At 39.8% G+C, this 13,814-nt stretch overlaps 2 protein-coding genes across 3 annotated transcripts; one reads left to right on the top strand and one right to left on the bottom strand.

The window, feature by feature from the left end:
* The first annotated feature begins 3 nt into the window (after positions 1 to 3).
* Positions 4 to 7,399, top strand: mbd4 (methyl-CpG binding domain protein 4). Of its 2 annotated transcripts, XM_017305702.1 has the most exons (12): positions 4 to 105; positions 253 to 457; positions 1,211 to 1,932; positions 2,794 to 2,859; positions 2,970 to 3,104; positions 3,188 to 3,337; positions 3,409 to 3,512; positions 3,603 to 4,311; positions 5,039 to 5,157; positions 5,276 to 5,596; positions 5,678 to 5,867; positions 6,016 to 7,399. In XM_017305702.1, exons 2-8 carry the CDS (start codon positions 351 to 353, stop codon positions 3,675 to 3,677), a joined length of 1,359 nt encoding a protein of 452 aa, XP_017161191.1. In that variant the 5' UTR covers positions 4 to 105; positions 253 to 350; the 3' UTR covers positions 3,678 to 4,311; positions 5,039 to 5,157; positions 5,276 to 5,596; positions 5,678 to 5,867; positions 6,016 to 7,399. The 2 variants fall into 2 exon arrangements, with proteins under 2 accessions (XP_017161191.1, XP_017161190.1); XM_017305701.1 differs by having other exon boundaries at positions 3,603 to 5,157.
* On the bottom strand, positions 7,396 to 12,652 carry creld1b (cysteine-rich with EGF-like domains 1b). Its single transcript, XM_008414050.2, has 11 exons — positions 12,369 to 12,652; positions 10,936 to 11,056; positions 10,752 to 10,834; positions 10,450 to 10,560; positions 10,177 to 10,268; positions 9,861 to 10,040; positions 9,664 to 9,759; positions 9,496 to 9,579; positions 8,940 to 9,035; positions 8,705 to 8,845; positions 7,396 to 8,405 (listed from the first exon to the last, which is right to left on the bottom strand). The coding sequence occupies exons 2-11, from the start codon at positions 11,050 to 11,052 to the stop codon at positions 8,185 to 8,187; spliced, it is 1,221 nt and encodes a 406-aa protein (XP_008412272.1). The 5' UTR covers positions 11,053 to 11,056; positions 12,369 to 12,652; the 3' UTR covers positions 7,396 to 8,184.
* Between the last annotated feature and the right edge of the window lie 1,162 nt (positions 12,653 to 13,814).

Genomic DNA, 13,814 nt, shown 5'->3' with positions numbered 1-13,814 from the left:
GAACTGCTTCCGAGTTTCTGCACATGCTCAGTTCCGCTCCACTGTTGACAACAAGACTTGGTTTGGACCCCTCTCCTCCATAGCAAAATAAATTAGATGAATTCGGTATGTGCAATTCGCTAATTTGATTGTGATTTACTCTCTTCGTTTGCTGTTGCATAAAAATAATGGAGGGGGGGGGATGGCGCTTCTTCTGTGTTGCACGGTGGATTTTGTTTTTCACAGCAAAGTGTGTCTGTCATTTTACTGTAGACTTTTGAGAGGACAGAGTGAAAACCGGTCTGAGCTGAGTCCTTGAATCTGAGCTTCCTCTCACCAACGGTGAAAATGAGCTGGAAATCAGCATAGACATGGACGTCCAGAGTAACAAGGAAGCACTGCCACATGGATGGGTTAGAGAAGTGAGGCAGAGAAAAGCTGGCAAGACTGCAGGAAAACTGGACGTGTACATAATAAGGTGATTTGATGTTTGTTTGTTTGTTTTCCGCAAGTCACTTTACCTATCTAAAAGTTAATTAAAAAGAAATGGACAGAGACCCTGGTGTACTTTGTGACATGGTGTAGAAAGGCTTTGAATGTAAACAAAGCAAAGGAGATGATTGTGGATTTAGCAGAAACAGGGTTAGGTGGTCAAAACGGTATTTGGTGGTGAATGAATATAAATATCTAAGTGTTCACCTGGACAACAGACTGGACTGGAGACTTAACAGTTAAGTCGTCTACAAGAAGGGACAGCAGACTTTACATCTCTGAGAAGTTTAGGTCCTTATGTGTACAGATGCTACATATCTTCTATTAGTCTGTTGTTGAGAGTGTCTCTTCTGTCATCATCTGTTGGGGCAGCAGAACCAGGGACCTAAGAAAGTTAAAGAAGATGGTTAAAGAGGGCTGGTCCTGGGATCTGCTGTGGAATCTCTGGAGATTATCATAGAAAGATTCTTCATAAAATGAACAACATTAAGGACAACCCTGAGTATCCTCTTCATCAGACTGACACATTGTCGGTCAGAGACGTCCTCAGATCCACTGTAATACAGAATACTACAAGAGATTCTTTCTTCCCACAGCCAGTTACAAAACATTTCATTTTCTTTTGGAGTAATAATAAAGAACTTTTGAAGATGGTTACTGGAGGAGGTTAAACATAATTTATTTACATGCACATGACTTAAATTAGTGACTAATCTTTTTTTTTGTTTGTTTGTTTCAGTCCCAGTGGGCAGAGGTTCCGGTCTAAGTCGTCCTTGCATGATTATCTGTTAAAAAATGGAGGAGAGAACCTGGACATAAACCTGTTTGATTTCACCTCATCCAAAACTAAGTTCATCACCTCTGAAACAGATCAGTCCAAAGGAACGCAAGAGAAATGGACGAAAAAGCAAGCAAATGGACAGCAGGATAAAACAGGTGGAAAAGTGAAATCTGCCAGACATAAATCTAAAAACAGCTTTTCCTCTACCAGATGTAAAGTCAGCAAGAGCAAGATAACGCCTGCTGTTGAGGATACTAAAAGTAATACTTTGCAAGAGGACGTAGCTGAGGAGGCTGGGCCGATTAGCTCACAAGCTACATCTTCATCAGACTTGGCGGTTGATGATCATACACCCCAGAGCCCCCGGAGGGTGGGACTGTTGAGGGAGAAAATTCTGAGACTGGCTCCTTCCAGTGATCAACAAAACACCTTCCTTCCAGCTCACAGGAATCAGCCGGCAAACGCGCCGCCTTCGGTCCCGACTCTGAGTGTTGAAGCTGCCACTGAGAGCGAGAATGAAAGTGAGAACGTGGCAAACACAGATGTTGCACAGCCTCACAGCAAAGGTGACAACAAGTCTAATTCAGAGGTAGTGGATAATGCTGACAGTCACAGAGAGGAGGAGGTGTTACCTGACAACAGTGGTGGAAGCTGCACACCAGTTAGAGATTCCCATAATAGTAAGTAGGAGCTACACGGTCTGACAACGAAGAAAAGTTTGTAATCAAGACTTTTATTTCATTTAGTTTTTAGCTAAACTTGTAGGCTGTAAGCCATAAACTTTTTTCAATCATGTTTTCTAAGTATATCCAGCTTGTGCATTCTATAGCTACAAATGCATGTTAAGAGAGGTATAAGAAAATAACTGAAATATCAGTGATTTGATGGCACTTCATGAAGAAAATCATCTTATTTATTTACATGACTTTACAGCAAAAACAAGAGCTCTGTCAGGGTAAAATATGAGTCAGAGGAGTACCGTGTAATTGCAAAGTGAAAGCAAAATGATGCATGATTGGTGGTAGAATCACAGCATAGGAAGGTTTTTCTTAAGTAGGAACACGGTAGCTGGTTAGAGTTTACTGTAGGATTGAAGGAGCTAAACAACAGAAAACTGACAACAAATGCATTTCACAGTTTCCAACTTTTACTCCACAGCCGTGCCCTGCTTTGTGTTGGTCTGACTTTAAGACAAATAATGGCTATAAAATATATTGAAGACTGTGGTTAAAAAAAATTCAGGCTGCGTGAATACTTTTGCAAGGCCTTGTATCTCATTAGCTGTTTAATGGAAGCCCAAGCATTACTTTACATTATGCTAATTACAAGGTCTAACACAAGGGTGCTTTGTGACAGCAAATTACAGTTAAATCCTTTAATAGGGTGTGTAACGCCCTGCGTTTCTGTCAAGCTTAAAATTCTGAATTTTAGTAATGCTTTTATGACAACTTAATTCTAGTCTGTGAGAGCCCTAAAAATCATATTTGCGTTCATTAAAATGACAAACATGACCTATTTAACACTTTCCTGTGTTCTCATAGGATCCAAGAATTTGGAGAGCAGGCGGAAAACAAGCCCTTATTTCAGTGCGAAACGTCTCAAAGATGGTAATGTTTATGGAGTTCATTTGTGCACAGTTGTTATCAGGCTTTACTCATCCTAATATCTGAGATATCGTTTGTGTTTTTAGAGAACTGTTCTCTGTGTTTGTGCTCAGGACTCAGCCCACCCAGGAGGAAATCTCTCAGAAAATGGACACCTCCCCGGTCTCCCTTCAACCTCATACAGGAAACCCTTTTCCATGACCCCTGGAAGCTCCTGGTGGCCACTATTTTTCTGAATAAGACAAGTGGTAAAGTCCCACATTTCTGCAGCCTGAATCAATCTGCAGTAAAAAAAAAAAAGAATTGTCATTTCACTAGTTCTTCATTACAGGGAAAATGGCCATTCCGGTGCTTTGGGTGTTCTTTGAGCGCTACCCGTCTGCAGAGGTGACCCGGGAGGCCGACTGGAAGCCCATGTCTGAACTCATGAAGCCACTTGGGCTCTATGAGCTTCGAGCCAAAACAATCATCCGCTTCTCCGGTGAGGATATTAGACTTCTGCTGGATGACTTTCGCCTTGGAAGAAAACTAACTGTGATTTATCCTGATTAGATGAGTTTTTAAATAAACAGTGGCGTTACCCTGTTGAGTTGCACGGTATTGGCAAGTATGGAAACGACTCCTACAGGATCTTCTGTGTTGAAGAGTGGAGGCAGGTGAATGAACTCAACTCCTGAGCTATTTTAAGTTATTTTTCAGTCACAATTAAGCTAAACAGGCAGATTATCTGTATTTTCCTGTTATAGGTGACTCCTGAAGATCACAAGTTAAATAAATATCATGCCTGGCTGTGGGAGAACCATAAAACGTTGGGAATATGAAGAATGATCAACCTTGAGAAAGACTTTATCTTCAAGCAAGAAAATCTAGGCTACATAATCACGGACGTTGTCTAGCCTACAGCAGATCAAAACAATACACTTGCACTTTTAAATCTGAATCCCATAAAAAATTATGGAGCAAAGGTTCAAATGTTTGCCCTTTAAAAAGTTTTATTTGTTGTTCAATAAATGAGTTTTAGTCATTTTAACAGCTGAAAGGGTTCTCTTCCTTGTTTTGTTGAAATGTAGCTCACACCTGGAAATGTTCTCAGTCTTTATCTGGTTAGTTTGTTGCCACGTGCTAATAATCTTTCTCTTTTGAGTCTGCTGATGCTTGGCCACTCAGTCAGTGTTGTAGCTTTGTATTATTAGAGGGGTGGGAAACCCGATTCCCAAGGAAACGGTTGCGAAAGCAAAACACTGACTGAATGCTCTGATTCATCTGGGTTTAATGTTTAACTGGTGCCATTACAGATATATGAAAAGCTCAGATTTGTATGTATTTTAACGTGAAAAGGACATTTGCTTTAAAAGATATATTATTTTAAGCTTTAGGAGTTTGGGATGTTTCGGCACATAAAGTCTGGACTCAGGAGTTCCAGTAGAAAAGAGCAAGACCTAAAGATGAGACTACGTAAGAAAACATTGTTTTATTTATTTCCTCAGTTTTTTTATTTACAGGACTGGTGAAAAGTTTATCTCTACTTTAATATTTGCATATTATATTAACTTTGGCATCTTAATTTTACATTTATTTATTTTTTTCAGGGTAGAAGGCTTAGGTAATTAGCAATTAACATTTTTCAACAAAACTTGGACACTCAAATTTTATTAAAGGATTTCATGTTTGCATATAGACATACAACCCAATGTTTGGTTAAATGTTCCACGCAAGAGAAGTCACCTTGTGTGAGAAATCGTGACTAGAGGTTACTGTAATGGCAAGGATTATCTAAATGAATTAATTTCATGCCACAGAACCAGATTTTATGCACAGTGAAGAGCGTTTCAAAGGGCCAAGGTTGGGCAAACTACTAGAAATTTATTTTGACTTTTCTAAATTCCAAAACCAGTTTTGTGTTGTGTTTTCACTGCAAAAAAAGGCTTGGTGGTTTTTTTTGGTTAAGCATCCAACCAATTACCTTTTTTTCTGATGGTGTGTGGGTCAAATGATTGAAACTTTGACACAAATAGCTCAAGGATTGGCTTTAGAAATCCACTAAAGCATTTTCTTGTTAGGTTTGTTTCCATCCTGAAGGATAACGCATTCAAATAAATTAGTAAAGCCACCAAATGTATTAGTGTAATTATCATGGGGATTATTATATACATTTCTGTTTTGTTTTCTCTCTCTATTGCAGCACTTATCTCTATAGTAGCTACACCCATTAATGTTTCTCAAGACACTCCAAGCTTTGCTGTCACTCCGATAACATTACCAATTCTCCAGGACCATGGTAGTGTGCTAAAGAGCAGTCAGGTGAGGTGATTACCTGGTGTCGACCTGATGTGCGGTTGCTGTAGATGCAGTAATAAATAATTAAACACAAGAAATGCAAGTAAACATAAAAGCACTAATGTATAAATCTTATTCGCAGAATATTCAGAGGTTGGATCCTTTGCACCCACCTTTGGTTAATAAACGCACCGTCAGTCTTGAAACATGCGCTGTTCACCATCATAACCACCAGAGGGCGCTGATCATGCAAAGAGGAGAGCATTTCAGGTGGAAAGAATGAGACCTGAGATGAACCCAGGAATAGCTTGACTTTTGTTTTGGTTGTACTGTTAAAAAAACAACAAAAAACAAAGCAAAACAAGATGAAATCATGGTCACTGAGTTGAAGTTGTTGTGTCAGGTATCATCAGGTGTGGAGGAAACCATTTTATGGAACCATCAGTGAGAAAGAAGAGTACAGGTAAATCACTTCAGCTCTAAATTATCCTCTGACAAGGCCTCACCTTTGCACAGGTTATTAATATGTGGTTTATTCTGACAGAAAGGAGATACGAGAGCAGCTAAAGAGGCAGATGGAGGAGAAGTGCATGGAACTGAAGCTGCAGCTGGCTAGTAAAGTAAAAGAAGCAGAGCATCTCATAGCGGTGGACCGCCTCGCCCTGTCTAGTGAGAGACAGCAGCGAATTCAGCACACAAAAGCAATGACAGTCTACAGAGATGAGAACAAGAGGGTACGGTCCCAATCATGCATTATGCATCCCAGTCCCTCTGCGTACTAAAATATGCTGAAAATGCTTCCTGGAGCATGCTTTGAGGTTACAGTAAAATGTCTTGGTTTTTCTTTTCTCTTTGTCTCAGTTGTACTTGTTTTGTGTGCAGCTAATGGAGCAGAGCAGGAGGGACAGAGCACTAACACATTCCCAGGAGGCACTGAAAGAGAGAGAGCTGCTGCGCCTCAACCCCATTAACTGGAGTGGAACACTGACGTGACTCCAAGTAGCCAAAACCTGCAATTCAGGCTTCTTCTCAGCCACCGAGGAGCAAACCCTCAGTTTGAAATGGAAAAAAAAAAAAAAATTGTGATGGAAAACAAAGCATATTATGTGAAGGGGAAGAAACATAAAATATGGATTTAGTGTTTTGTTTATGCAAATATAAATATGGGGGAAAAAAATGTCTTGAGATCTAATTATAGCTTAGCTTATTAAATACAAAATTGTGTTTCTGGAATATTCCAATAACATGAAACCATAAAAAAAGGTATATACATGTCTAGTACCATACAAAATCTCAACACTTGATCAGGTTTCATTTTGTTTGAATTACTGCATCAAACCAACGTGGCATGAAGACGATCAGGCTGTAGCACAGCTGTAATGGAAGCCCAGGTTGCTTTAACAGCAAACTTAGCTTTTCTCCATTGTTGGGTCTGCCGCCTCTCTTCCTCCTTTTGATGCTGAAAAATTAAATCAGCATTTCCTTAAAGATCTCCCGGTGGATTTCTGCACCGACTTTGATCTAGAATACAACAAACACCAGCAGATAACAAGGCTCCCCAGACCAACACGGATAGGAAACTACTCACTGGACCTCGAGCCTGGGCCTCTCCACTCTACCTCTCAGACCGTATGTTTTTTTGTTTCCAAATGAAATCAGGATTCAAAAAGAAAGGATTGCAGCCATCTAGTCCTTTCTCTCCTAAAGTAAGAAGCTTCTGATGATGTCCTCGTCTTCGGAGCAGCTGTACAAGCAATGCAACAGCTGTGGACCTGGTCCAGGATCTGTCAGTGTGGGAAATTCAGATTCCAGCTACGTTATGCACCGAATTCTTCCATGGGCTTTGTTTCAGGGCCATTTTCAACCATGTTTTATCTTTCACACAACTTCTCATTAACATATCTGCCAACAGCACCCTGAAGAACCAGTTTCTTTAATAAGGAGTTTTTGTGACTCATCCTCAGTGACGGCTTGCTGGACTACAGTCATGTCGGCAGTGTGTTGAGCATAACATGACCATGTATTGTTTTGCTGCATGGTAACAAATGCAATAAAACAAATGTTAATATTTGTCAGAAATGATGTCAGAAAATTGTAGATATTTTGTTGGGCTAACAAAATATTACCCAACAAATATTTGGGTTTTGTTGGGCAACATTTTCTTCGCCCAAACATTTTTCTTTGTCTTTATCAAACATAGTTTTCCATGTTACAGCAAAGTTAAAATAGTCTATCAAATAACAAATCCTACAGAAAAAAAAAAAAAGTAAAATCTCCTTTTATTGTAAAGCAAACACCTGTGGACGATTCCACTCCGGGTAAAGAAGGATCAATAATGGATCAGAGGTGTTAGCGTGATGGCTCTCCAAAATAATCTCTGAATTACAGCTGAATGTTTGCATTGATAATACAAACAACTGAATATTCACAAACATAAATATAGCTTTAAAAAAAGGCAACAGTAATTGGCTTGAATCATCCAGATTGCACTCACACACTCCTTTTACATTTAAATAAATAATCCAGCAGCTAAAAAAGTAAAAACAATCATGCTAAAGTAAATAAATTAAAACAGTGCAGTACTTCTGATTTCAAATGAACATAACATGCATTGTCACACACACACATTCACAGAGGAAGAGGTATATAAAGTCATTCAGCGAAAAACAACAACAAAAAAAACTCATGATAGAAACCTCCTCTATTTAGGGTCAGTCTGAGGGGACAGTGTTGATCTAACTGCATGCCCATAGCTACCATCTGGAGTATAGCAGTAACCTGACACAGGCAAAGCTTATGGTAGGGAATGAAGTTCAGGTATTTTATATATCAGTGCAGTGTTGCTTCATTCATGACATCATTAGTCTTCACCTTTTCTTGCATAATCCTCTTCGTTGGTTATACATTAATTAATCCAAGCCCTTGTAAATTACATGATTAATCCCTGAAAGGCTAGCATTGAAGATAACGTCCCACCATCGGTCAAGTCTTATTCACCTCTCCTGGCTGGTATCCCCAGGTCCCTTTGTTACACAGACATGTGAAGACAGCCTAACGTCCCTTCAGAAATCCTTCCAGCATGTAGTCTCCCTTCTCTGTCAGCCAATATCCAGCCATAGCAGCCACTCCTCCAATAAAAATGGCCGTGAAGACCATGTCTCCCTTTGCTGCAAGTGTGGCGAGGGCGCAGATTATGACGCCGAAGAACATCTGCTGCAGCACAAGAACCTCGTCATCCGTCATGTCGTCAAACAGACCTTTCTCTGGGCCAGCTGAGGAGGCAAGACCAAAGCAAACTCAGGTTTCAGAGTCCAAACTTCACCGAGATCTCCTTACGGACTGCTTTCCAACAATGTTACCACCCTAGGTGCCATGTTAAACTCTTTTTTATTTTTGATGAGACTTAAAAATATGTCAATGGAAAAAATACTTAGTGTACAAATCAGCTGCATTTAAACACGGCAGAAGGTATTAAACACTGGCAGCATCGATTCTAATCCAAACTATTCAGAGAATACAGACGGGAGACTATTTTTGGTTCATACTGCTTTGCCTAGAACCCGATACTCACCAGGTGGCTTATTCTCCACACAAATGCTGTCTCTTCTGATGAATCCCTCAGCGCAGTCGCAGTGGAAGGAGCCCTCCTCGTTGATGCAGGCCTCGTTCAGTCCGGGGCACGCTATTGCGCGTTCGCTACATTCATCTATATCTGAGAGGGAACGCACAGGAAAATGGCTGAATTCTCCACCAGGATAACTTTACGTGTTAAAAATTACACAGATAATTAATGACAGTTTGAATACCAAGACACTTGGCTCCTTTCAGTCTGTAGCCACGCGCACATTTCTTACAGCGAGCAGGACCGCTGCCCATGCAGCCCACACACGCCTGGTCACAGCCTGGACGCAAAGGTGAAACGGTCAGCATCATTACTGTCAATGTGATGCTCTGCCAGATAGCGGAGCAGCAACTGTCTACTGTGGTCAAGTTTGTAGTTTTCACAACCACCACAGTGCATGAATCTTAAGTTTTCTTAAGAAAAATCAAAGCCTTTCGTTTTTGGTATGAATGCAAAAACAAATTAATCTTCAATACAATAATACAAACAGCATTTCCTGACCAATGATAGGATCTAGTAAATTACCTCATATTGATAATTGATGCTCTAACTCTGACTTAATTTTCAGAAACCTCACAGAGACTGAAAATAGCTGACTGCTATTTCCTCAACAATAACGTTCACCCCGACCAGTGTTGGTTTCACACCATTCGGTCCCATGTCAGGATGCATGCTGGCCAATTGAAACAACCAGCATGATTTTGTTTGATAGAGATCAATACATATTGAAGGAGCCGTACCTCTGCATTCATAGGATCCGTCTATGTTGTGACAGTAAGTGTTGGAAGGACAACGAGCCAGCTCTGTGCCGCACTCATCAATGTCTACAAGAGATGTGGTAAAAGTCACGGGAAGTGTATTCATCCAAACTTGCCAAAACAAAAAAAAAAAAACAAATTCACACTCACCCACACACTTGTTGTCATGAAGGATCCACCCAGGTTTGCAGGCGAGGCACTTGTAGTCCTGTGGCCCTGAGCATTTCTTACAGGAGTGGTAGCACGCTAAACGTGGGCGAAAACTGTTAACATCAAACCAACACCCGCTCCTGTTGAACACGACGACGATTTACAAATGTGTAAACAGCAGTGCGGAAATGACGCACCTGAGCAAGCCCCTGAGCTGTCGTTGGAGCTCTTCTCCCGGAAGTAACCATCAGCGCAGCTCTGGCACAGCTGGCCCGAGTAACCCGGGTCGCAGACACACTCCCCATCTCCCAGACGAGTGCCCTCACCCTCACAACGGCCCAGACCTCCACACACACCCCCAGGTCCAGACGGGCACTCTTCAAATTAGCACGATTACAATCATCAGCTCTTTGCTTAAATACTGCAGCAATGAAGGAAGTAAGCAAGGATGTAGACGCTGTTTTTTTTTTGTTTTTTTATTGTACTAACATCAAGTAACCTGCTTGTGCACACCTTTGCAGTTGGGTCCAAAATGTCCAGGTGGGCAGCATAGTGTTAGCTGCTCAATGCAGAGCCACTCAAACAGATCCGGTGCCTCCTGTTGCCTGGAAAACAAACAAAATGTTCAAACAGGCTCATGATACCACAGCGTGATTACACAGAAGAAGCCATAAATGTTTTCATGTATTTTGATCAAAGGGGTAGTAAAACAAACTTATTAAAGGCAAGTTTATAATGAAAAAAAAACAAAACCTTTCTTTAACACTTGTTAAAGCTGTACTGTACCTGTGGAACCACCACGTCTCAACCTGGTCTTCTATCTGCTCCAGCAGACGGTTACATTCAAAATCTGTTTTCTCACAAGCGGCTTCGACGATCTCCAAAAGCCGAGTCTCACTGAAACGAGGAGACGATAATTGGGCAGAGGTTGAACCACAGAAATATGCGAGTAATAAATACACGAAGAAGAAAAATCAACATTTAAAACCAAAAAACATTCTAGGGAAAGTGTTGAATAATAGACAAAACGGATGTTAATTGCAAATGGCCACAGTACCTCAAAGGTCAGCTGCAGAAGCTACTCCTACCTGCGTGCGTACTTAGCCAGCTTCTCCTCCTCCCATGCAGTGTTGCCGCCACCAAAGTTCTTGTTTGCCGTTTTTTCTAATCCCTACACAAAAATGTAAATTTTTTAATCGTTTAGTTTGAAACAAAGAAATAAGAGCGTGATAAAAATATGTCAAGTGAAAACTTGCAGTTTATCAGATTTACCTTAATGAAGCTTTCAGTGAGTTTTCTGCAGGTTTGACATGGCGCCGTCTGGACTTTCTCCACGGAGAGGTCTGACAGAAGCACCAGAGCAGGCAGGAAAGGCCAGACTCCCCACATGATCCTTCAGAGGACAAACAGAAAATATGTGCTTCGCCAGAACAGACAGACAGAGGGTCTCTAAAGTTTGAAGCGACACATTTACCTTCTAAAATTCATCTGCACCGAGTGTAATTTTCTTTGCAGTTATTGATTTGAAAACTTCCCTAAAGCCTTAAAAGTTTCAAAAGCTGCTTGGTAAAACAGCAAACGCTATCCTACGTCTGAATAACTGCTTACTGCTGATACAGTAGTGTTTCACTGGAACAAGCAAAGTCGTATTACTCTGATTTACCAAAGTTCTTATTGGCTTGATTCCTACATATGTATGCATTTTTCTTCAGAAAACTGAATCCGTTATACCATGAGATCGAATTACATTTTGTTCCTCTATGTTCCTCGCATGCGAACGGAAACTGAGAAGAACGCTTTCAGTTTCTCTCCCCTCTATGCTTGGAAAGCTTTCCAGTCTGAACTAAAACTGTCAGAACTTGTTTAAGTGAGATCTTTCAGATCTGTCTTAAGAAATCAACAGCAGAAACTGCTTGTTTTAAATTGTTACCGTTTTATTTATTTTTAATTGCTACAGTAACATTTTATTAGTCAAATTGTTTGCACTTTGAATATTTTTAATGTTTGTTTCTGTTATTGTCTTGTCCACTGCGACATTTCTGTTCTTGGTCAGGCCAACCTTTACAGTTCATGAGCTTAATAAGACTTCAATAAATAATAATAATAATAATAATAATATACAGGTTCAATCTTGCCCAATAATGTTCCATTGTAGCAGATAGGATTGCTCTTTCGATGAAATGCATGATTTAGCTGCTTGTATGTCTACTGCACTGTAACAATTAATGTCCATGCTAATGAGAAAATAATAATAAATTAAAACAGTAATAGTAAACTTTCAAACAAGGGAGGACAACCAATTAAAATATACCTTACCTAAGACAAGGTAAGGTATAATTAAAGATAACCCACTGAAATAGTAGTACATCTCATATATCAACATTTATTTATCACTTATATAAATCACATGTATGTAACATTCTGCACAGTAACGTAGTAATAAAAACAACAAAATGAGCTTTTTATCCAGGCTAAGATGCTCTGACTTCAACGTTAGCTGAGCAACATCAGCAGCAGCTAGCAGCTAAGGTCAGCTAGCTGCTAGCATTAGTCAACCGTATTTATAAAGACTGCTCTTCTGGCCACTACTTTATTTATTTGGAGGCACTATTCAACCGTATATAGCTATATATATATAAATATATATAGATATCGCTTAATCGTTTTACCTCCATGTTTTTGCTTTGAGATTTTTATTTCTGTACCTTGTTATTAAACCACAACGTCTGCTGCACCACCGACAGATCGTCTCCGTTCCTGCTGGCTCACTGTCACCTGAAGCCGGGCAACTTCACATTTTAGGAATCCTCCTTTAACTTTTCCTTTTCAGCCAAAGAATGTTTGGTTAACGCTGGAAATGCTCCTGCAGCAGCCGAGGTGCTGGACTGCAGTGGGACGGGCAGAGACTGCACTCCGTTGGGATGAATGAATGATTGGCTCCTAGTCTCTTTAGTGTTTTCCATGGAGCGGCTGCTACGCAGGATATGACGTTGCTGGGATTTAATCTTTCAGCCAATCACACGTCAGAGCCGTCACACCCATCGATAATGTGTGTTAACGGTCATATCACATTTTCTTTACTGAAATGACAAATTATTAAATTAATCTATTATTCATTTTGAGTGGCTCGATTTTTATATTTATATTTAACTGATTATCTTCAAGTCGTTTAAAAAGTTTTTTCCCTGGTTGTTTATCTTGTACACCACTTATTGTGCAATCTGACATTTCATACACTGAATGCACTGCTCTTGTATGACTGTGTTTACTTTTAAATAAAAGGTATTTATTTGTAGATGTAGTAACAGCGCATACCTGTTTGAAGGATGACATTTCATTTTCGCATTCACTACTTTAGAATTTACAAGTTTTAAGATTGGAAAATGAATAGAAGGCTGCCTAAAGTCAAAATTTAATGAAGGAAAGTTAGACGATAGAATTATGACCACAAATTCCAATAGGATTTTTAAACTTCAGTTTGGTTCGGTGTAAAAAAATGCTTATTGAGTGCTTCTCTTGAGTATTGTTTTACCCGACTCGTACACTGCACCGGTATGCTCCATATTCTCCATACAACCAAAGTGCCGACTGGCACATCTCGTCTTAATTTTACATCTTCATGGTGTTCCTGTTGAGCTTTATCTCTTTATTGTGAAATTGTAGTAAGTCAAACTAAAGTATCTGTTATTTACTCAGATGAGAAATAATTGTTTATAGAGAAGTACAATAATGCTTTATTCAATCCCATATTAAAACACTTAAGAAAAATCACAGTATAAAACCAACTCAGAATTCCTGAGCAAACCATATAGCATATTTACATGTACAGTCTGTCATATATAAATTTTTTCTCTCGTGAATTGTAGGGTTTTTTACTGTCCAGATGAAGTGCAAGACCATCATGTACAAGTAAAATGACTTAAATACACACAGTGCCTGTGGAAAGTTTGGTATAAATATCAAGTGCATGCTACACTGAGAATGCTCTCTGCGGTTTTGTGTTAATGCCATTTTGCTTTTTCAAGATCACAATCAAACACAATTTGCAAACTCCTACAAAGATCTTCTATATTTAATGCATTTTGTTTTTCCAGGTAGTGTCATGTTTCAGTGCTGGATCAAGTTTCTCTTAAGCGTTAGCTGCTCAAACT

This window comes from Poecilia reticulata, linkage group LG7 (assembly GCF_000633615.1).
Source record: "Poecilia reticulata strain Guanapo linkage group LG7, Guppy_female_1.0+MT, whole genome shotgun sequence".
NCBI classification, from domain to species: domain Eukaryota; kingdom Metazoa; phylum Chordata; class Actinopteri; order Cyprinodontiformes; family Poeciliidae; genus Poecilia; species Poecilia reticulata.
This window is presented reverse-complemented; position numbering and strand designations above follow the sequence as displayed.